At 38.7% G+C, this 25,761-nt stretch overlaps 1 protein-coding gene across 1 annotated transcript; it reads right to left on the reverse strand.

The window, feature by feature from the left end:
• Positions 1 to 362: 362 nt before the first annotated feature.
• On the reverse strand, positions 363 to 25,761 carry RIC8B (RIC8 guanine nucleotide exchange factor B). The gene is made up of 10 exons (XM_072400408.1): positions 25,549 to 25,761; positions 20,028 to 20,075; positions 18,129 to 18,737; positions 12,919 to 13,013; positions 8,193 to 8,343; positions 7,589 to 7,684; positions 7,036 to 7,180; positions 5,822 to 5,966; positions 4,934 to 5,053; positions 363 to 612 (listed from the first exon to the last, which is right to left on the reverse strand). Exons 1-10 carry the CDS (start codon positions 25,630 to 25,632, stop codon positions 501 to 503), a joined length of 1,605 nt encoding a protein of 534 aa, XP_072256509.1. The 5' UTR covers positions 25,633 to 25,761; the 3' UTR covers positions 363 to 500.

Consider the following 25,761-nt stretch of genomic DNA (forward strand, 5'->3'; position numbering starts at 1 on the left):
ATTTCCTTTAGGTTTTTGAAAGGTAATTGGACAAGAAGGCACACAAATTAATTACAAAAAAAGACCATCTACTCTAATAAATGCTTTTTTCTGCAAAAAGTTCATACTATTAAAAAAAAAAAAAAAAAAAAAAAAAAAAAAAAAGGTGAATATCCCATTAGGGACACAGATAGCAACGTGGAACTAATAAGCTAGGCTTCAATATTTGCTTGTAAAGATGAATCATGTCAAAGGTTTTCATTTTAATAATCACAAAAATGGGTGAATCACACCACTGAGTTTTCATTTAATATTCACCACTTGCAGAACCACCCATCTGCCATTACCCCTACAAGAACTATTTTATAGATGTAATAGGACAGTACTGTAAGTTTGTGGAAATGAAAAATAGTATATACCCTATTATTACATCTCAAAGTCAAATAAATTGTGATTTATCAAGAGTATAAATAGATATCAAAAATAAAAAAAAAAACAAAAAAAAACCACAGGATGTTGTGTTAGTCTGAATCAGAGCTCTCTGGCTCGGGCATCTGTGTACAGTGTATAGCTTCATCCAACGGAGCCATCGTCCCATCTGGTCTCACGGCCATCGGTTTAATGATATCTTCCCTGAAAAAGAAAAATTAAATTCTGTTTAGTGAAAGGCATATGAGCAGCCGTTCACAGACAGGAGCAGCCTACAAATATTTTCTCTTTTTATTAATCTGAGCTGCATGTTTAACAAATAAAGTTGACCCCAAAGGGCCATAATAATAATACAAAGAATAGATGTGGCTTGTTGTCAGTCGCTGTCTGCCAATTAAAGGAAAAGCGCCGGAGTCTGCGTCTAATGAGTCCTGGACAAGGATGCAAGTCCACTGCTGTAAATAAAAGTTTGCTTTTGTCTGTTTGTGATTTTATTCCAATTGAAAAAAAAAAAAAAAAAGCTGAATTGCAGGAGACTTAGCACCAGTTCAGCAAATAGCTTCCATTCAGTTAAACAGATGAAGGCGAGTTTTTATTTAATTAGCAAAAAGAAAATAATGTAGGTGAGGGTTCTGCGTGCACATCCTCTAGTGGTGCTTGAGACCTGCTCGATTCACTAGGAATTAGTCAACCTTCTTTCTGTAGCTTTTTGTCCGCGACAGTTTAATTACAGAGCTGACAATCATTTTAATCCTTTTAAAGCTTCCAACAGCCCTCCATCGTCAATCCAATTATATCTAGCCCACAAGTCACTGCCACATATGGTAGGTCCTAATTATTGATTTTAAGCTAATAAATGAGTGCATTAAATTAATTTCCAATGTTATGAAGCTTTAAAAGAGCGTCAGTCCTGGATCGGTAAAGCTGTGTACAATGTGAATCCGCTCAGTGTACTTGCTGTGTTCAGCCATAGAATTGGGTTTGGATCTCAAACATATCCTGTGACAGCAACCATCAGCACAAAAAAACTTAATAATTGTTTAACTTTTTTATTTTGGCATATACACAATTTCCAGCATGTATTTGGTAGAAAGTTGCAGAAAGTCACATCCTCATTGAAGTAGATTTTTTAGATATAAGTTATTACAAATTACAAAGTAAATATGTAAGTGACCTAGGAGTTTTAGAACAACATAAGAAACAGGGGATTAGATAGAAATCTGGATTTAGTTGTGGGGGTCAAGCTGGTTGTTGAAGTCTCTCCCAGCAAAAAGTGGAAGACTAAATCTGTCCAGATGGTAAATCAACAGTAGCTCCTGAGTAGGGGAGCACACAGAATAAAACTAAAATTACCTGCAGTGTCAAAGTTAACATTATATATTCTGAAATCAATAGCTTTATCTCTGAATTGCAAAACAAATGGGAATAGTCAAATAACTAATAAGTCTTTTACATCATATCGCTGACTGGCAACCTTGCAGAACATGAAAAGCAGGAAAAGATTTTGTGGGGGGTGTGCAAGCCTCTAATGTTCAGGAAACAAGATTGCAGGTGTAATTACTTATATAGTGCTAAGATAAGAGAATATCAGTGCCATAGACTAAATTGTAAAACAGAACACGGTTGTGGGGCCACATAGTCAGGATGATCCTACTTGAGCTAACAGACCATAACCAGAGTTGTATTAGTACAACAAACAACAGAAGGTCAGAACTCAATGACCTAACTAGAAAAATGCTGCAAAAGTAACAACTAAAGGCTGAAATCAGTGCAGTCATCCCCCTAGACATAGGCTGTATACACGTTAAGACTTTTGTCCTTGGAAAGGATCTTTCAAATACATACAGCGCGGTTCAGCTCTATGGAGGGGAGAGGGGAGAACGAGCGAGCAGCACCCTGCTGTGCCCTCTCCCCTTTCATTTGCATTAAGGTCGTTCATCGCTCGCCAATCTGCCAAGATGGATCTATGAACAAGTCGGAGAGCCGCTGTACACATGTCCAATTCTCCTCCAGTACTAGCCCTGAAGCGATAATCAGACGAGAATCACCAGACATGTGTATGTAGCCTTAGTTTTGAAAGCAGACACCACATCTAAGGGCTGCAATATGATACTTTTAAAATTTTCTAATAACCTGAAGAAAAATATCATTTTAATTAGCAGATGGACTTGGCACATTCCATCACCTGCTTACTGATCTCCTTAGACATATCCACTAACCTATACAGCCTTCAGGGTCCTGTAAAGGGTTTAATCAAGTCACTACCTGCAAATTAATGTATTACCTCAATGTGTCTTCGCCCTCACAGCCAGGCACAAAAGGGAGTTTTTTTTCCATTATGACATTAATGATTCGCTGGAGAAACAAACACTATTCAGCCGCAAGCCCTTGTTTCACAAGGCTGTGTTCTTCGCCTATTAATATTTTCTGTTAATTGATGTGTGAATTCCAACAATACTTTCTGTCGGCTTTTTGTGACGTGATTTTGTTTGGTCAGCGGCTACAAAAGGGAGCAAAAGCGGCAGGAGCAGCATTGCCTGAACAATTAGCTGGTAATTATGTGTTTTTAATGAGCTGGCTGGCGCTCACTCTTATATATGCTCTGCTTTGCTGAATATATCACACAACACAGGCCAGGATAATTGGAGCCCAGGCTTCCACTGTAGGATTCCAAATGTCAACAAAAGATTGGCTGGCAGCATAGAACCTTAACTGGATCCCTTTGTAATATAGAAATCCTACACTGAGAATGGCTAATAAGTTATTACTATAATAAGCCCAGCCACATCCCTATTTTTTTTAATAATGTATATATATATATATATATATATATATATATATATATATTTTAAATATAAAGTACCGTTTTAACATTTTTTTACAATGTGTGCAGATCAGCACTGCTCTTAGCTCTACAGCTTCAGTGCAGCCACTTCCTGTCTACATGCATTCTAGAGATTGCGGCACAATGTTTTTTATGGGCATGTGTCCTGATGGTGACAGCAGTAAATCATGCCTCTGTAATGTGTACTAAACTGGCCACTAGTAGTCTTCATCAGAAACCAGTTACCATATAACAAAAGGGCTTGCATAAATGACTTTGAGGGTCAGTCACACTAAATAGCAGATTAAAAATGATTGAAGAAGACTTTTAAAATTACAATAAAGACAAATTCTGGGCACGCTTTTTATATATAGGTTTTCTGTAAGCTGCATTGAGCTAGTTAAGAACAGAGGAATCTGTGCTTCACGCTTCCTGAGATATTGTAAAGGTGCCTTCATATGGGTAAGGGGCAGAAGGCAGAATAAGCAAAGGACTGGTATCTATTGCTGTCTTCCTTGTTATGTGAATGCGAAGATGAAAGCAATCTGTAGTTTATTTTTCCCCTGCCTATGTGATAAGTCTGGTCCAATGAAAACACACCTTATTACCTTACACACCTTCCCTTGGTTTCTCATTTTTTCGCCCTCTCTTTCTCTGGCCCTTATGCTGTAACAAGAGATTCTGTACTGCGGTCTGGGTGGACCTAGTATCATTCCCGTTTTAAATTTTTTGTTCTTTTATATTCATTGACCTTTTAATTGAACTGTATTACACTCTATGTTGATCTTTCTATGGCTTACTTTACAGTAAAAAAAAAAACAAACAAAAAAAATGGCTTCCCCGTAAAATTGGAAAACCCTGGACTGGAAGAAATACATATGACTGAGGTAGGGACATTAAATTGTGAGCTCCTTTGAAAGACAGCTAGTGACAAGACTATGGACTTTGTACAGTGCTGCGTAATATGTCGGGACTATATAAATACTGTGTAATAATATTAATAATAATAAATACTATTTGTATTCTGTATGCTTTTCAAAATACAATAAACAGAAAAATTATCATTAGGCTGGATTCTGCTAGTTGATTGGGTTTTTTTTTAGGCTTTGGTACTTTTTTCGGTGCTTCTAAAATACTTTTCTCCTGCTAAATATTCAATGGATGCGAAGAGAAATTTAAAATTTAAAGGCTCAGTAGTAATGCAAGTGATATTTAAAGTCACTTGACCATCTCCTTTAGGATGTTCCCAGTCTCTGACCATCCGCAGTTGAAGATCACCAATCTCTGACCACCTCCTGTAGCATGTCTGGGGTCTCTGACCATCTCATGTTATATACCTGCAGGCACTGAATATCTCCCTCTAGCATATCGATAGGCTCATACCACCAGTCACCGTTAAAATGTCTTCAGTGTCTGCACATCTCCTCTAGTATGCCTGTGGTATTTTTACATTACTTATAGGATGCCTGCAGTCCTGAAAATCACTGCCAAATATATGAGCATGTTCTGTAAAAGGTTTCCTTTTTTTCATTGGTTTCTGTAATATACAATGTGCTAAGTATTATATGTGCACCTTTTTGATAATTTTAGGAGCCACACCTGAAGCCCCCTACACTGAGAATTTTGACCACCACTGGTTTTAGGATAAAAGAGACTGCCAATAGGAGAGCACTACTATGATATTTTAAATTAATAAAGTACCTGGACAGTTTGTCAAACATGTTGACCAATTTCATAGCTTCAAACTCTTTCTGCTCCTCAGTCATTTCATCCATGGGGTTCGGCATTGGTTCTTCCACATGACCGGTGATTAGATTAATTCTGAAAGACAGGAGGTCCACTATTAACAATCTCTGAAATCTAACAACTAAATATTTGATTTGAGCCCAACACAAGCGTGTCCTTGATTGAGTGAGGAAGGTGTAGACCTTGTTTTAGGTTCTTCCCAAGGCTTTCTGTGACAAGATATGAGAGGAATGGGTATCTCAGACAAAGACAAAAATCTGAGTTTTAAATCCTTACTCTTCATCACAGGGATCTGATGAGTCTAATACTCTCCTGCTCTACACAAAACACTTTAGGTTGGAGTTTCGATTTAAACTAAAACTCAAAAACAGGTAAATCTGCATTTCACAGAGGGTCAGGTGCATTGCTTGGTGCATGTGTAAGAGGTCAATTAGAAATAAATTCTTACAAATCCAATGCAAACTGTGTGCAATGTGTATTGATGTTTATGAAAAAGTGGGATCAAAGTGCTTTTGTCTACAGAATACCCCCCCAAAAAACAAAGAATTTCAAAATTAATTATTGTGAAAAGACATTTAAAGATTGGCTATAAAGTTCATGAAATGGAATGGTGAGGTGTAAAGGGAGCCTAATAGGTTAGCACTTCTAGAGTCTATGAGTAGCTGTACAAGATGCATATTTCACTTGCATACACAGATATATTTAAAGTGTAAAAGCCCGTTTCTCATGACAGCGCTACAACGCAGGTTGCCTGGTAAACTTTTAAAACAGTTGATAAATTCACCAAAATATAAAAAAAAAACAGCCTCAGTCAGATGCAATACAAAATTCAGGGATGCTTACTTTGGTTTTGCTTCGAGGTATTCTTCAGTGTCGGTATCCTCATCATCAGAATACCAGCGATCACCTCTCCCACCAGCAAGAAGACCTCGGGCAGCAAGAAGCCCGGCTGCATTTCCATAACCAGTGTACTTCAGTAGGTTGTCCACTGCCAAAAGCAAGGAAAGCTAAGTTTTGTTTAGGTTAAAGAAAAGGTAAAGTTTTTAAGTTTGGTTAGGTTTCAAGCATAAATAGGCAGCTTCTTTAGGAGAGTCAAACTGCCAACCTCAAACTACTCCAGTAGTCCAACAAAACCCTCTGCACAATAACTTTGCAGTGCTCTTAAGTCTCTTAAAGCAATGTTGAGTGTGTTTACTTTCAGAGTATCTACCTGAACATAAAATTGCATACACCCAAACTGGACAGTACAGGCAGAAAGAGAGTGATTAGATTCAGGCATGTGCGTGAGCAACCTAAAGTGGAAGTAAACCGGAAAACGAAACAATAAAAAATACACTTACCTTCAATCCCGAAGAACAGTTGATCAGCCCCGAGACGTCTTCCATTGGATCCCGCATCATCCCGGCACTCCAGGCGCCGCCATCTTCACCTCTTCTTCGAACGTCACCCGACTCAGGCGTGAGATAGGGTGATGTAGGGTGGAAAAAAACTTAACAATCTCACTGCGCATGTGTGAGATTGTCACTTTCTTTCCCTTTTCTTGAAAAGGCTCCTTCGGCGCATGCCGCAAGTGGAAGCACCCAAGAGTCTCCCGGGATGTGCGCATAGGTATCCCAGGAGGCTTTGCATTCCCATTCCCTTTGCGCTCACAGAATTAGCGGACGGCGCTGCACCCATTTTAAAAAAAAATAAAAAAGGGTATTGCACTTAGCTAAACATGTATTCACCCTGTTCATGTTAAATTATCATAAAACACTAAAACTAGGTGGATATATAAATATTTTTTTTTCAATGATGAGAAAGATTTAAAAACGACAGGAATAGCTTAGTGCATAGCTCATAAATATACACCTGTAAGCCCATTTTAACTGGTGCACTTTGACAGCAATTACAGCCACATCCTGGGTATCCATAGGTGTCATTTAGATTTGCAACCTAGACAATGCAATTTTTTTAAACGTGTTCTTTGGGGGAAAAGAAAAAGCTCCATTTCTATTAGGATGTATTGTGCTCCTAGGTGTACATTCATTTGTAAATTAAAAGACTGTATCAATTACCTCTTTCTTTACAAAGAACAAACAGAAATTCAGCTGCAATCTGCTTGACCCCCAAATCCACATGGGTCATCAATCGCACCAGTTTGTTCCGTACAGTTGTCCCAACTTCTGGCCGGTTGGTTACATCCCTTAGTGGAGGAAGAACCTAAAAAAAATGCCAAAGGCAAAAAGTTATTGGGCACTATGACTTGTTTACATGCAAGCCATAGGTTCACTTTAGGGGGGAGTTTACACAGGGCATTTGGCAAACGGCTAAACCAGTTTAAAAGACCTGCATTAATCTTAGCTAAACCCTAAGGAAGGGTGAGGGGTGTGGTTTTAGCTTCAAAAAGTAAAGACAGGGACTTGTAAATGCAAGAAGAATGAGAGGTCTAGAGTGAGTAGATCAAGTATCCCATGTAGAAAAGCTCTAAAGTGCACAACCATGCATTTGGTACTTGAAAAAATAAAAACTAAGAAAATTCCACCCAGGATTTCACAACCCAAAAAAAAAATAAAAAAAAATCTACATTCCATTTCTCACCCCACATGTATATGAAGCTATAGTCGTTACCTCTGCTTTGATGTATTTCCGGATACTTCTGTGCACCCTGGAACATTCTGTAAGTAAGCTAAGGACTGGCGTGAGACCTTCTCTGTAGCTGCAGCCCTAAAATGAGATAGAGACAGGAAGAAAAGGCACTCAGTAATGTTAAGCAGACATCAAATAAACAGGAAATAAGAATTAAATCAACTTAAACTATCCATCTAGCAATGCAATGACATGCAGGATTTCAGGCTCTAAACAGACAAGCCAGTTTATCAATTAAAGTGCTAACGTCACAAACTCTGCTACAACATTACAGGGGAATACACCACTGAAAACGATTTTGATTTGTTTGATGATTTGATTACTTGATGAATATTCTCTTGGGAGTTGGTTATGACATACATAAAAATACAATTCTAATATTGAACACATAGCTGGATGCTTTGTGTGTCATTATAAAAACACTGCAAAGAGCAACAAACCTTTTTAAACAGTCCTTACATACATTGGGTCTACCATTAAAGGGCATGTAATTAAATTTATATTAGAAAGTTTGCTTGGAGCTCTGCATTCAAAAGGCACAGGATGGGGTGAAGCCCAACCTAAATTGCTGTAACAACTTGATTACCTTATCTATTCTCTTCTCCATAAAGTTTAGAATTTGTTGAATTGCCTTCATGTCTGGTTCATTGTTGTTTGCAGACATTTCTTGTCCTGATGGGGTGATGAGAACATCAAGGCAGGACACCGGAACATTGCTCAACAAATTGACCGTATTGCTGCAAAAAAAAAAACAAAAAAAAAAAAAAACATTATTTAGATTTTGGGTCATAAATCAGGAATTCATTGTTAAGTTTAATCTCTGTTATCAAATAAAAAGGCTGAAGAAAGTGGTTCTCTTTACAGTAAAGCTACGTACACACTTCCAATTATTATCGTCGGAAAACGAACGACGAACGTTCCTGCACGATATATATGAACGATCGTATAGCACCGATCCTGCACATAGAGGTAACGACACGATCGTTCGTAGATATTGTACACACAATAGATACGATCGTTTAAGCGATAGAGGAACTATGTGCACGACAGGAAAGTGAACGGACGTTCGTTGATCACGCATGCTCTGAACATGGACGATCAACGAACGACCGTACACACGAACGATGTTCAACGATCGTCGCCCAATCCGATCCGCCGGTCCGGTCGTTCGTTTCCAACAATTTTCCTCGTTCGTCGGCGTAGTTGGTTACTTTTTTACGAACGATTTTTTGCCCAATCGATTGTTCGTCGTTCGATTGGAACGATAAAAATTGGAAGTGTGTACGCACCTTAAGGTAGTGCTACAGATTGATAGCCACAAACATCATTATGATTACAAAGGTGTGCCTTACTTATCAATCATTTATATAATGGAGTGTGTCGACTATGCCACTATGACTCTTTCTGTTTGTGCTCCATGACAGGTGAAAGAATATCCAATGAAGCTTTAAAATGACCTTTTAGTCCACACATGAGGCAATGGACAACTTTCTCTATTAGTCAATGTTAGGCCTATCAAGAGACACCTAGTGCTGTCACATGGAAGAGTTCCGTGCTCAAGCATGACCCAAGTACAGAGTCGTTCCTTCCTTAGGGGAGGATGGGGGCTCCATATTAATGGTTCTGGTTATGTAAAGGAATGAATGCATGTTGAACAACTCATACAGGTGTGACGGTCAGGTTTTGACAAACTTTGCTCATACAGTGTATACTCCATGCAGTTTTTGTTTTCAATGTTTTATTAAACAAAGCAAAGAACAATGCAGTTTCCAACTCAGATTACAGAAAGCTTCAACAAAGCAGCACAGAGAAATTAAGCAAGTTAACTCTTAGCAGCAAAACAGCAAATAATTCTTATCTAAAGTTCAGAAAATTAAGCTGAAACATGGTCACTGTGCATACAGCCATTTTTACTACTATGGTTTTCACTCCCTTACTTAATGGGCCTATATTTGGTGCTTCTGCTAACAAGACCGAGGCAAAATGTCTTCACTGCTAAATTACATTTTCTGCATCAGTGCCCCTAAACAATTAGGTTCCCGGCAAGGCCACTAAGTGACGTTGGTGTGTCAGTTTTATTTGTGGTGTACATGTGTATGAAATTCCCTTACACCAGAGCTAGGGCCTGTGATTCAGGGCCTCCACAATACATGCTGCATTCTTCTTCTTAGATGTATGTACCAATACTTTTCTCTCCTCTCCCCCAGAGATCATCAATCACTTAGAAATGGCAGCCACCCCCTCAGTAGCCCCCACTCCTCCCACCACGCTGAGTTTTACATTAAAATTACAATGGGAAAAACACTCAGCAATAGCTCTGTGTGGGAATGAGAAGTGTTACTGCAAGATGCTCCCCATAGCTGCACATTTGCCAAAGAACAGATAAGAGATATTTTCAACATTTTTCCTACATCTGATCAGCATTAAAGTTGATTAAAAAACACACAACAAGTTCTGATTAAATGCTGATGAGTAGAATCATTCACTTGCTTCCATTAACGCCAGATAATTCAGTACACGTTTTCCCCTGAATCTGCTGAACGATAGAACAAGATTTAAAGTGAACTTGTGTTTTGACTATACAGGGTAAAAAACCGGATTCGTTTAAAACTGGACCCTGGAGAAGGTTGTACTGGTCTCCCTTTGATTCTCCACTACTGATTTATTGTAATGAGTGAGAAGAAGAGTTGTATTTTAGGTGCTGGATACCTCAGGGGATAATAGCCAAAAACTAATGAAATGAAATTCATAAGCTTTCACCCAGGAAGAACAAGGTATCCTGCTTTATTTAAGGAAAGGGAATTATAAACCTTTGCAATAAAGTACAGCTTTGCCCTGCATAGTAGGGAATTAAACCAAGTAGTTCACCCCATGACCCCCAAAACCTGGGACACTTTATTCATGTTTGATTGATTGAAGATATCAAATCAAGTTGACGTCACGTCCACATTTCACTTTTGGTCACGGATGCCGCTCACTATAACAACTGCTGAACAAGAAGGATCACGAAGAGGCTGGTGCAATGCAAAGCTGCCAAGATCAATCTCTGTATGCCAATATTTACTAAATGATGGTTTACTTGGTCAATCTTTATTTTACATTACTAGGCAAATGTGCAGAAGCTCCTGGAAAGGTTTTCTCCTGACTAGCAAATGCTGAATTGAAAGGTAGTCTTGTGACAAGCTATTAGTGCATAAGTTCATTAAAAATTAACAGTCTTTGCTATGTGTTGGTAAATGGAGAACTTCATTACATCATTGCAAGCTAACACCATTCTGTGAGATACACCTGGTATTCACATCCCATCATAAACTATTAATAAGGTATACAAGTCTTTTTGAACATTTTTTTAAGAGATCAGCATGATAGAAAATGACCTTATTATGTGTTAATGATTTATAAACCATATTTTTAATATAATTGGTTATTATATATGTACATGGTGTTTGTCATACTGCCTAAAGCATTCTAATGGTTTACACAATCGTTATGTCTTACTGATCTCAAATGATGAAATTTTGAGGCATTTTAAAATGAAAACAATACATTCCCTGTGTGGCTGTTCTTTGTAAACTGGGAGGTGGCATAGTTGTAAAATACAAATATGCCTTTAGTGTTTAGTCTATAAATCTCCATATTTGCTCATTTTACTAACTTTGAAAAAGGTATTTATATTTTGATTATAAGTGAGGGTGATAGGTAAATTTTGCCATGTATGGGTAAAGCAAGGATTCAATTTAAACTCTACAATAACAACTCTCAAATGCTAAATGTTCAGAGCAGCTGTCTAAACCAGCAGGAGGCACGGAGGGCAGAGAATTGGATACATAGCTTCCTTCCTGACTGAGGAGGGTGACCGCCAGAACCAGCATTGGAAGCCGGTGGTCACCCAATTTAGGAAGGCCTTACATTAGTATAGAAAGTCTTGCAAAGCATTTTACACTGCTTTGTGTTTGGGTTTACATACACTTTGTTTGATTTTTAGGACATATAGCAAAAAAGATAAGGGAAACTGAATGAACAAAAAAAAAAAAAAAAAGATAAGGAACTAGCTGAAGATTTGCATATGAGGAATCTGCTGAAATATTTAAAAACAATGCACATGAGGTTAGCAAAGACGTCAAAACAGGTCAAGCTGTAAGGAAAAATGAAGTACTGTACTTTTCATTACTTTAGGTTAATGTAGTATTTTTATAATACTGTCAATGTTAGTTTATCATCCTATGCAATTAAATGTAAAAGCAAGATTTTTTAAATTACCACAGAGGTTTTAACTTTCTCAAAAATCACCACATTCATGGAGGTTTCGATAGCTGCCTGAGGAGTAAAGAACTGTGCAAGAATTAAATATTCTCTTTGCTAGCACGGCAAGTGCTGTTTGGGTTCTGTATATTTACATATTGTATTTTTTGAGCCATCTCTTATACCACACATGAGTCGACCCAGACTTACTGAAAATTAGGCATTTCTATTACCACTGTCCATTTGACCAGCTTGTATAGTTTTTATATTAACCCCCATATCAGTCCAGCAACCAGCTGCAGCCCCAGGAAACCTGTTTATTATAACTCATTTTATTATTAATATTATTATTAACAGGATTTATATAGCGCCAACATATTACGCAGCGCTGTACATTAAACTCATTTGTCATCTATTGGTAAGTTTGAGTATATATTTTACACACACACAGCTGTTCCTGAAGAAGCAGTGCAATCGTGAAACGTGTAGAGTTTATGGATGTCTAAGATTTGTGCCTAGAGTACAATATTGCTTCTATGGTACCAAATAGCCTTATTGATGGCAAAAAATACCAGAATATATAGGCAGCATATATTTTAGACCTTGGCAGAAGCATGCCGTTGTCGGACTCGGACTGTGTCCCCAGTCAGACTGAACGTTCATGTTTGAAATTTCCATTCATAGACCAGTCCACACCAGAGTGTTTTCCTAATAGGCTGTAAAGTAAATATATCCTGCAGCATTTGGAATGGGTTAAAATGCTCATTAACGCCTCTCAAACACCCCCAAAAAAACCCTTAAAAACGTCTATCAGCACTCCAAACTCCCCCACTGACATGAAGGGGCATTTTCCCCAATTTACCTCTTCTATGCTACAGATCTTGATTAAAAATGTCTTTATTAATGATTACAAAATCTGTATAGGCATTTATAAGGTAAAGCCACTGAAGCCTTAGCCTTATTATCATTTTATTTTTTATTTTTTTTTTAGGCCACAAAAGCCATCTTTAAGGGGACAATAAGTTTTCATAATAAAATAAACAACAGCGAAACTACCAGTATTAACTAACCTGTGCAGCTCTTCTGTCTTCTCTTCGGAAGGACCCTGGGACATTAAAATATACCGTAATATGGCGGCCAGGTGACGAAACTGGTGAGCATCACTCTGCAAAATAAATTGTAAGAATTGTAAAGATCACCAATGATATGAAGAGTCAGTAAATAGCATTTGTTTGTTGCAATTGAAAAAACACACAAATACACACAATTTTCCAACTCCTAGGTTTCTATGGTTTGTTCCTCTGCACGTATGCTTTTCACCACATAAAAAACATTTACAGTAGATTACAGATTGGCAAATTCTAGAATATATAGCTTTTTATTTGTGGATAACAAGGGTCTGTTTTTCTGACAAAGCCCACTTCCTCACTGTAAATCCATATGGACCACTGGCAAAAATAAATCTTTGTGAATAAAAACAATGCTTACCTTGACCTGACTTCACATGTACTCTATTAAATCACTGTTTAAAATGACTGTACTTCAGCACTGCTTCCTGTAAAACCTGGGTCCTCAAATTAAGGAATGCTCTCCTTAAAGCACCCACATTTCCCAGGAGGCAGCAAAACATCACCAGGTCTTCAGGAAGTAGGGAGACACCAGGAAGGTATTTTTTACATTTATTAGAAAACTTTATTTTTAAGGTGAACATTGTATTTTCACGAAAGGTCTGTTTTAACATTTAGAAGAGGAGACCAGTAAGAAACAGAAAGGGAGTACCTATGAGATATAAGAAGCTGTTGAATGTCAAAGACTGAAATATCAGTTTTTGGACTTTTAAAAGAAATGAATGGATATTGCAATGAGCATGAAGAAAGACCCAACAGTAACCAGTATCTTCAATTATAAACCATAGACAAGTAAATGTTCGCCTTGTCAGGAGTGATAAGGAAACATCCAGCACACCAAGAGACCATTATACATTAAACCATAACTCCAGCTAAAAACAACACAATAAACCCTGGAAATGTTGGGGCCCCAGGTTTGTATTCTCCACTGCAGAATGCTCCTAATTTTTAGCAGGATTAATAGTTGGAGGTTCTAGTTCTGATGCCATCTGGGACATGCAGGAGCTGCTAACTCCCAATGCCCCTATAAAACACAGCTAGGACTAAAATGGTTAAAGCCTACCCAAACTCAACACTTTTAATTTACATAGAAGGATAGACAACCCTTCTAATTAAAATAAAATATTTAAACAACATTTCGACTTTAAGTGCAACGGCGATCAAGGCTTAATGGAAGCGCAGAGTCTACTGGGATACCTACGTCATGCATTCCGGGAGGCTCTGGCTGCTCCTTTTTTCCACCAAGGGGAACGAAATGGCGAATTCACGCATGTGCAGCGAGATCAGCTGTCTCCACCCCCCCTTTTGCAGCGGCTAGAAGATGGTGGCACCCCGCACATCGACCAAGTGGAATCCCAGGATGAGGCGGGACCAGATCATAAGAAGGTCCAGCACCATCGAGGGATCTACGGGATTAAAGGTAAGTGAAATTTTTTTGTTTTTAGTTTATTTTGCTTTAAATATAAAGACTTGCAGAGGCTAGCCACTAGAGGAAGTTCTGTATTCAACCACAAACCCCAAGCCTCCCTGTTTAGAATATAGTAGTAAATTATTTTCAGGGTATTTCCGCTCTGTAATTTATAAATAAATGATCCTTGGCTTGGTGACAAGTGCTGAGCAATTGTAGAACTACAGGCAAACATCTATGCATGCTCCTAGTTCTTCAACTGTACTATCATGAATATCAGCTAACCTGACAAACAAAAACCAATCGGCCAGCCTATAATAATAAGAAACCAAATCAGCAGGCCATTTGTTAAAACTATATAATAAAACAAGGTAAACATATTTCGACCTCTGGTCATGAAAGGGTTAAAGCTTTTTGCCTACACCAGATATCACAGATTATTGTGCAAACAAAATTACACGAGGAAGTAATGTGCAAAACGCCTGAAGTATATTTTAAATGAATGTAAATATACATTATTGATTTTTGAGACGTAAACAGGTGTGTGGGGGACTAAAATGAATATGTAGGGTATTCTCAAAGCCCCATTGCCTCTCCTGATTAAAAAAAAACAAAAAAAACACACATGTCTCAAGGAAAAGAGGTCCGATACCAAATGAGAGCAATGATAAAGGGGGAAGCACAGACAAGTCTCCTATATCGGCTTGACAACTAATATATGTTTATTGGTGGCTGTGTCCCCAACTAAGCAATGCAGATATACCTGTAGGAGAATTTATCATGAAATTTGAAGTCTACTACAAAAGGCCCCATCCAGCAAGGAGGCAAAATCCTTGACATGCGAGTAAAAATGACCTGGAAACTTCCAAAATTTCAGTACCACTTCTCCAATATACCTATTTGGCATATCGCTCATTTGTCAAAATTCTCTAAAATCCCAAATGGGATGCACTGACAATTCGTGATTATTGTGAAAATCTGCCGACCCCAGACCTTGTTCATTGATCTGCCCTAATGTATCAAAGAACAATCGTTTGGAAACAACTGCTGCGCAACAGAACAGAACTTGTTCATTCATCTGTTACTGGAAACGATCATTAGAGATTGTTTCCAGCAATAATTATCCGTGTGTAGCAAAGCCCTGGTCTTTGTTTATTTGGGCCTGATGAATGTGAGACCACAGGCAAAACTACTCTTTCACCCCCCGATAACTTCAAACTTATAATTACTATTACACTTTGCAGTTAAGACTAAAAGGCCTGTGAATATTTAATCTAACCCCTAAAGACAAACTTATCTGGGAAAATTGAGCACAGAGTTTACTACACTGCACATGTCTTATACAAAATGGTAAAAGCAACCCCCTTCCCCTTACAGAGCCAAAATACAGGAGGCAACTTCCTCTATATGATGTTGTTATTCACAATTATTTAAACTTACTTAACTTTTTATTAAATATCCAATCCTGTATGTTGTCTCCTCAGTAACAAGGGGGGTTAGGGGGTTTAAATTTCATGTGTTAAAAAAAATTATCTTCTTAACAAGTAAAAGGATTACACTTATTAATTCTAACCTGTCTGTGTATAGGTTTACTTGTTAAAGCCCCTGGAAATGGAATTGGATATGAACTCCATTGCTAACTCTGTAGTATGCTCTTCCTTATTTCTCTAGATCATCTATATTATTATTAATATTATTATTATTATTATTATTATTAAACAGAAATTATATGCCAACATATTACACAGGGCTGTACATTAAAAAAAAAAATATAAATGACAGACAGATACAGACAGAGATACAGGAGGAGAGGACCCTGCCCCGAAGAGCTTACAATCAAGCAGGTGGGGGAAGTAACACACAATAGGAGGACAGAAGATGAGCAGAAAGTAGAAGCAAGCCGAATAGGATGAGGAAGACCATTACAGAGAGTTGGGGCAGCTGTAGAAAAGTCTTGGAGCCGTGCGTGTGACAAAGTTATTAATGAGGAAGTCATTAGTAGGTCATTGGAGAAGCGAAGAGCGCGGATAGGAGAGTATTTTTTTTACTAGGTCAGAAAGGTAACTTTTATCACTGTGAATGTGTTCTGTAACCTTTACCAACCGACCAGCTACCACAAAAAGTTTGTGGTTCTTAGATATGACATGTATATTATACTATTTGTCTCTTTTTCCAATAATTAAATTCTTGTTTATAAACACTGTCTTTTTTTCTTGAAAAAATTAAAGAAAAAAATAAGTCTGCCATTGTAATACAAATATTTTGTGCATGATTTCACATTATGGAAAGAGCCCTGAGGAACCCCCATGCATTTAGTTCAGCTTTTAAAATATCTTGACCATTATAAGTGACCTCAGACTTGTTTCATAGTAAACATTGTGTGTTGTGTATAATACAATCCCCCCACCCTTCCTTTTTATCCCCTCGGTTGTTTATTAATGGTGTCTATCTTTTGAGGTAGAAAGGGCTCTGAATTCTCTCTTTTCTAGCATGCTTCATATCCTTCAGTGTAATCAGTTTATAAATTACACTAACATTATATAACAATACACAATGAACATGAAAGCAGCACATCCACTTCCACTGTTTCCTGCAGGGTGCTTTGCGTCATTAAGAATCTTCTTTTCACCGTGTACATGTGCATTCAGAATTACAAGGAAACTGAAAATTAATCTGAAACTCTCCGCCTTCCCCAGGAAGTGTAAAATGAACTCCTAGCAGATATAAAACAAATGCAATTCTGAGTTCATTAAAACAGCATCACATTTTTTTACCCAAATGCAGACAGTGTAAGTATATATTTTAAATCCCTTGTACAGCAAAGCTCAGGCCGCAGAGACCAAGAAAATAAGAAGCAGCATAAAGACCATGCTAATAGCAGTGTGTTAGGTGATGGCTTTTTCTTTTATTATATAGTCAGAGGCCGAGGGGGGACCAGATTTCAGTTACTCAATTAGAGCAGATCAAAATCCTGTAGTTTCTGTCTTGTGTAAAGCTACGTACACACATCCAATGGTTCTCGCCCGATAATAGGCTCAGGACCATTATCGGACGAGAATCTGGCGTGTTTACAGCACCCGTCGCCCTTCGATCGAACGACCGTCCTGGCGGATCCACGGACGACGAACGATCCTAATGCAAGGAAAGGCGGAAAGCGTGCAGCAGGGTACCGCTCGCCTCCCCATAGAGCGGAACGGTATGTACAGCACTCGTTCATGCATCATGCAGTCCTTAGTATGCAGCTTAACTCTCAGAACTGGATAAAAATAAATACAAGTTTAAGGTAAAAGATCGTACATAAATATTTCATCTGTGTGTTTAGCCAAGCTCAGCGTCAATCTGCCCCTCTTCCTCCTTGATATGACTATGCTGTGTTTAGCTTTTACAAAACCCATAGTGCTCTGTGAATCCTTTGTCATGTGTTAATTGTAAAAAGATAGACATAAGAGATGAGAAAAATAAAAATAAATAAAACAAATACAATTAGAATAAAGGGAACCCAATACCCTTACTCTTTTCTTTAAAGCAATGTTGTCCTTTCCAAAGGAATTAGACAGGAAAGTGCCTGTAAAACACAGGTAAAACTTACCTGTCCTGTTGCCTATGCCATTAATCTTTCATTTCTACCACCTAATATAATCCTCTGCAACCATCACACCGGGCTCTTTCCACAACTGTATGTTGTAATGACATAGGGGACAGATTAAACCACAAAATTTTGGAACAAAACAGGATCACATCTTACCTCGCTGTGGACATTCCAGCTGTCCAGCGTCACATTAAAGAGAGCCTTTAGAGCTTCTATGGTGCAGTCTGTCTCTTGCACAGCCAGCGGTGGGCTGCTGACCTCCAAAGCAGCCTGGTATTTCCCCACCCAGTGAATACCCAGAATGCTCTCCAGGGTGTTTGTCAGGAGCTGAAGTCCCTGCAGTTCCTGTTTCAGTTGAGACCTGATGTCTGTATGCAGCAGTGTTAAAAGAAAGAGAAGCCTCAGATCGAAGCAGCGAATGTCATTGACAGCACGCCCACCTTTGCATACCTTTAAGAGGCAGCAGAGCCCAGCAGCCATGTTTAATTCCAGGCTCAGCTTCTGTGCCTCAGGACTATTGAATACAATATTACACAAGCACTTTAATGACTCCACAATAACAGGAAAGTTTTTAGAATCGCCGGGAGATTTGAGTTTAGGATCCAGTTTAGCCAATTTTATGAGGGTCTTTATGTTTTCCCTTGTCATCACTGGCACTAAAACCTTTTTATCCCTGGAGAGGATTCGGAGAGCCTCCAAGCAGGCAATCTGGCAGGAAGTGCTTGTTCCTTTATCCAGAACTTCAAACAGAACTTTGCACAATTTCTGCAGAAGAAAAACATAAAATATAAAAATAGGAAAATAAAAAAATAATAACTTGATATATTGGCATTCTAGCACCACCCCTTCCTGCTAGCTGAGCATAACTATTGGCCTATTCCTGTGATTTGATGCTGCACTAGTAAACAGCAAGATTTCTGACCCATGGACCCAGAAAGTATTATTGGGTAATGTAACATAACAACGTGCAAACTTGTAACTGATTCAAGAACATCCAACAACAATTGGTCACATACCTACAGCACTATCATCTATCACACCTATTGCATCTATCACACCAAATTATATTGCAGGTAATATATCTGCAGTGTGAGATCTAAGGCATTGCAGCCTTTTTTTTTTTGCTACTAAGATGACCTCCCCCACAAAAGTGCAGCACAAGCCATGGGAGGACAGAGCAGATGCAAGCAGACCACAGGCAATATTGATGACTATTCCTTCGTTTGCCCTTTTTTTTTTTTTGTTAAAGCGAAGGCACAGAAATTACTTGTTATATGTTGTGGTTGTCCCCACCCTGGTAATCAATACACACACACACACACACTCACACTACTACTGGAGGTTTGTCAAAACTATTTTTCTAGTTTTTTTATAAAAATGGCAGTTAAAGCCCTAATGAATAACCCTATATGATAGAAAGATAAGTAATAACTTGAAAGATGTTAAAGTAATTGTTAAAAGAGAATACAATAATTTGTGGAGTTGTATAAAAAGGGGGAAAAAGTATTACCTTTTTAGCAACAATAAAAAAAAATGTAACCTTGAATGATGTAAGCAATTCGTATTTAACTTACTAGTCCTCTGACAATGTTGTCCTGCATGAATAAGTATATTGCTCTAATAATTGTCTAGAAAAGGCCAATTAACAGAAGGTGACAGAGAGACCATCCCAACCTTTAAATGTAGGTCTTTCCTTGGGGGAAAAGAAAGCAAAGGTGCAATGTGTAGTCTCCTACAGCACCAAGTAAATGAGATTAGCCCATTACAATACAGAAGAACTAGAGTATAGAAGGAGCAGAAGCACAACAAACAAACTGATCATGTGCGGACAGAAGACTGCTGATAGTAAAAGAAAATGACAGAACATTGTCCATTAGGCCATTATATATTATTATATTAGGACATATATATATAACACACACACACTATATATATATATATATATATATATATATATATATATATATATATCTTGTGGCCTACATTCTGCTTACAATTTTGGAGTACATTGAAAATGCATTGAAAAACACACACAATACCATTAGCCATACTTGCCTTTCTTTTGTCTTCATCTTTTGGATCAAACTGAAACAAAGAGCGGTTCTGTCAGAAAAAGGAAGAAAAAAAAAATAACCCTAATTAGTAAATCTACCAAAAGATCACGTGCATAAGGATCTATAAAAAGAGAAACTTAAGCATCCTGTTTCTTTGTCATCAGTACCATAGATATAAGGATCCAAGCTGTCACTTTGCCTTCCCAGGGCTACTCATCTGTAGTATGTGGGGAATCTGTAAGCCTATCGGACATGTTCTCGATTTCTGCCAACCCACCCAAGAATTGAATACATTTTCCCATATCAAATGCAGAATTTTGGTATTTTTTGTCCAATATGTGCAAAAGAAACTTACATAAAGGCCAATGCCAAGTAAAAAAAATGTATTTTTTGGATAATTAGGGAAGTAAAAGCCATTGTCATGTGAGATTTCCTCTCACTTCCTATCTCTGTAATATCCAACTGGAGGATCGTCTAACATTTTTTGCGCTGATGAAAGCTCAAAAAAGTTGGATTTCCCCTCATTTTTTGTTTTGGTGATAGTGTTAACCAGGACTAATAAAATGATTGAATCTTTCATGGTGACAGCGATCGTAAAAAAAAAAAAAAAAATAATACATTTACATAACCATACCCCAAAATACATGCTGGAAATATATTTGTCAAAAAAAAAATGATCAAGCATAATTCTAAATCACAGTTTCTTAAAGGGGACCTGTCATGAAGGCTGTTATCAAAGACAGTAATTGAACAATGCATGGCTGGTGCAGAGCAGATGTAGCATTACGCAGTGTCATGTCCGTCCCAGATCCAGCTCTGCTTCCGGAATCCAGACACTGGACAGAAAATGCTGCCCTTTCATAGGCATATGGCTACAATAAACTCAGGATAATAAACAGAAAAGGGTAATGTATTTTTTTTTTAAGCTGGCTGGGAAGAAGCTATAGGCGGGTGGTGGCCCCTGTATTGTGACCCAACGCTTCAGTAACCACCGTAAAACAGCTGGGTGGTAACTAAAAAGGGTAGTGCGCCCAGCTAAAAGAGGCTGGGGAGAATACTGGTATTGTTCGGCCACTTTCCAAGTGCCCCCTGGAACTCATATTACTCAGTCTTGCCAATGGGACCTTGTTAGAGTACAGGGAATTGATGGAGAGCATACTGGAACTATTGGAGATCATTTCTAAAGAGAAAATGCAGCAAAGTTTTCCTGAAGGACAGAATTTATCCCCAGATGCTTCATTTATAGCCATAAAAATATACTTCAAACACAAAGTCCCAGCAGATCAGAATGTGACATCATGGAAGGTAGAACACCAGGAGCCACGAGTGTCACCTGTCATACTGAACGATGATTCAGCATCTCCAAGCTTTGGATCTCTCAACTCACAAATACATTGACTTGCACATTTGTAAAACTCCAGCCAAACCATTTAGGAAGAGTAAAACCGGTTAGGGGTTTACTGACGTCTGCATCCCCAGTAGGGAGATTTTCACATGCTGTGATTTTATGGGTTATATTTAATAGATTGATTTCACCTCTTCCAAATCCATGACCAGCAGCAACCAGAAGGTGTATATGAGCAATGTATTTAGCCGTTTGCCTAAAGAAGATATTCAATTCCTGTTTACGCTAGGCATGACAGGTTCTCTTTAGAATATTACATCATTAGGCTGCTGGTATCCCTGTAATAAAACCTTTATCAGGCAGACACACTGTATATACATAGATGGAGAAACAGAACTTGCGAGGAGTCGGAAGTCTGTCCATATGTCTCACACTGAGCCTCACAGCTTGGCCAAGGCTTGCAAAGATCACAATGTACGTCACCAGGCACACATCAAACACTTCCTGTATGCAAAGCAGTCCTGACGTGCCTTTATAATGATTTCCCTGAAGGTTAAGTTTATATAGGCAACTAAACATAATTTAGGTCATGTTTTCCAGAAAACAATAGGAGTATACGGGGTGTATTTTTTTTACATATGTGACAGCAAGATGATAAAGACACCATTCTTCACATGGATACATATATTTTAGTATCAGCCAGAGATGATGGCATTACAAAAATGATAATGTGACCACCACATACACTACTACAAAGAAATATCATACACACTGCAAATAGATTTACAATGGGGAGAGCGGAAAAGGAAAGACTCATATATGCTGATGTATGTAGGTAGTGCTAGGCTTTCCCGATACAATGACACCATCTCTTGGTTTTTTTCAACAAGACGATGACAATTGATTTAAAAGGCACAGATGACTCTGCTAACATTCTAAAAGTGAAGGGAGGTCAGCGTTTATTTGAGTTCTTACTTTTAGAACTCGTGCCAAGGTGCCAGGAGCCAAGCCTGGAGCAACAAATAAAACTGCATTCCTGGTCCTCCAAATATTTTAGTCTTTAGTAAATCTTTAGTGGAAGGTGAGGGAAACTGGGTGTATTATTATAACTATATATTTAAAGTACGCCCCTATACAACACAGAGCTTTACCACCATCACGTCAGAACCGAGGAGCTCACAATCTAGTGTCCCCAACATAGTCTAAGGACATTTTCTGGGTACAAGCCAATTTGCATATGCGTTTGGAGTATATGGGAGCAAACCCACGCAAACATAGAACAAGTTCCATGCAGAAAGTGTTCTGGACAAGGGTTTAGCCTGGGACCTTTGTGCTGGAAGGTGAGAGCAAGAAAAAGTTTGGGAGAAATTTTCAGAACATTTTAGGGAATTTTTGCTATTTGGTAAAATTAGCAAATATGAAAGGCAATATTTAGCTAAGGCTAAGTGATCAAAAAGTAGAGTGTGCTCAAGTATTTTAAACCTCCCAATCCTACCAAGTTGAACTAATTTTTCTGGATGGATTTTATTAGGAAGAGATCTTGCACATAAAACGCACCTAAACAAAATGTAGCGTCATCAGTCAAGAAGGTAGTTTTATAACCACGTATGCACCAAAACGAACAACAAAGGGGTGTGATTTAGCTCCTATAGGAGGGGCAGCAGGGAAGTGCAGTATGTTGGTTCCTTCAAGAGAATCTGCCACTTTGCCTTGATTGGATGTTTTCTTTTTTTTTCTAAAGGCTTTTTGGGTTGTTTTTTGGGTAAATATTACCGGTATATAAATAAAGTAAAATGTATACACCCCAAATGCACATTTTACTTGTCCTTTAAAGTTATCTGGAGACATAAATATATCTTTCTTTTCTCATATGTTGTCTAATTGTATATTGTACATTATATATTGCTAGACGTTTAGGCATTTCTCAGCAGAAGAGACTTTGCATTTTTTTTCTGTTTTGATAAAACCAATTTCCGCTTTTAACTTTGTATGATCATGGAGGTGATTATTGGAGAAAAGGACAGGCGTTGTCCCCTCTGCAATAATGTGTCTTACATGCCTGATCACTCGGAGCTTCTGGTATCAAAGCTGAGCTGCTCATGCGCATTGTTAGCTTTGGTTGGAGGGGAAACCTGGCATTCATGGCTTCCCTTGCGGAATAAAATGAGTTACGTCATCTCGGCATGGCCAATCAAGATGGACAAAAGTTGTCTGTAGCAAGAAGAAGTGGAGAAAGATGGTGGTCGCCTAGGCTGGAACGTGAATAGGCAAGTGGAATGGATTAAGTTGCACTTATAGTGAAAATGGAGCCAGGTGCTGGCACTAAGCAACTCCACCCCATATAAGCAACAGTTACATGGTCACCGGACACCCAGTCAGTCAAAAAAGAAGAGACAGGATGGATGAAGCATCACTTCATTCCACATTTTGTCCTTGCTAAAAAAAAAAAGGTATAATTCTTACTTCTCTGCCACCCACATTTCCTACCTTTTCAGCTATGTACATGACATTCCCACATGATCATAGTGCCATGTTGTGAGTAGAGCTGCCCAGTCAAATAATGAATGCAGAACTGTAACTTTGCAACTTGCCCTGCACTGTTATAAGTGCAGCGTGTAGCAGATTAGTGTGCATTGGGCTGCCTATTCTAATGAATGGGATGCAGAATCCAACACACACACAGGTTGTAGAGAAGTCCCCAGCCATAGTGGAAGCATGGCATAATGATTTTGTAGCTTTACAAGAGAGTGAAGATAGCAGGCACTGGGGATGGAGAGATACTGTGAAACTTCCTTTTTGTGTTACTTTAGGTCACTAAGCAGCGCTGCACACAAATGAAATAATATACTTTCCTCACCAAGTAATTTTAGAAGGAAGCGAGAAACACAAGACAAACATTTTGTAACACAGTTCTTGTACAGTGCATAGTACGGTCGTGTATTGTGTACAGGGTGCTGAAAGGTCACAGAAACTCCACAAAAACAATCTGGATCCAAAACAAACACCCCACACAACACAATCATATTTCAGAGCATGTGATTTACTTTGGGGCAAAAGAAATAACTAGGGATCAGTGAGGGCTCACCCTCCCCACAGCATGTACAGCATATATAAAACTCTTTTTATATCAAACATTTTATTGGTACATCATATGAAAAAGTAAAGTAGGAGACATACATTTTTGCAGTGCCCCAGAATGGGAACCCCTGTGTCCCTATATTACAATATACAGACATACATTCGCTGCCCTGTTAGAAGCAAGGGTTGCTTCTAACAGGGCAGAACCCACAGGACATCTTTTGGAGACTTACGATAATGTTTCAACTATGTACTACATATTTATGTTGATACTTTTAGGAAGAAGTGAATGTATGTCTGTATATTGTAATATAGAGACACAGGGGTTCCCATTCTGGGGCACTGAAAAAATAATGTCTCCTACTTTACTTTTTATTATCATGTACCAAAAAAAATGTTTTAGGAGTTTTATATATGCCGTTAAAGTCCCATTTCTCTGCACATATCAATTTAGCCTACATTTGCATGTGGGCATTTAATACAATACGTTGAATGTTCACCAACCAGTAAACCCTTTATTTATTTGTATGAAATCCCCTCAGCATGTCACAACTAGGGAAGGTCTGAACCAGGAACAAAAATGACAGCTTGTCATGCAGTGTGTACACAGGCTTTCCAGTGATCACAGATAGCAGGGTACTATATGAGTTACTGACAGTCCCAGTGACTGTACATGGGTCTAAGTGACAGCACAGTGCAGATGGAGGGATGGCACACTGTGTGTATACAGTGCAGGCAGTGATGGGGGATGGCACACTGTGCAGGCAGTGATGGGGGGGATGGCACACAGTGTGTATACAGTGCAGGCAGTGATGGGGGGGATGGCACACAGTGTATATACAGTGCAGGCAGTGATGGGGGGACGGCACACAGTGTGTATACAGTGCAGGCAGTGATGGGGGGGATGGCACACAGTGTATATACAGTGCAGGCAGTGATGGGGGGATGGCACACAGTGTATATACAGTGCAGGCAGTGATGGGGGGATGGCACACTGTGCAGGCAGTGATGGGGGATGGCACACAGTGTATATACTGTGCAGGCAGTGATGGGAGGATGGCACACAGTGTATCTACAGTGCAGCACAGTGAGTTGTTACCTGCTCATTGTAGACCTTCAGGGTTGATGCTGTCTCCTCCAGGTTCCCCGGGCGGACCCTCCCCAGCACAATGTCCAGGTCCATGTCTGTGCCGGAAGTAAAGGGAACTTACAAATAAACTACAACCAAATCTCCTTTCTTTACATAGTCACACAGCCTCTGGTACTGCGCATGCGCCAAATTCCCCAGCTCTACCACACCTGATTATTGCCG

This window comes from Pyxicephalus adspersus, chromosome 2 (genome assembly GCF_032062135.1).
Source record: "Pyxicephalus adspersus chromosome 2, UCB_Pads_2.0, whole genome shotgun sequence".
In the NCBI taxonomy this organism is placed as follows: domain Eukaryota; kingdom Metazoa; phylum Chordata; class Amphibia; order Anura; family Pyxicephalidae; genus Pyxicephalus; species Pyxicephalus adspersus.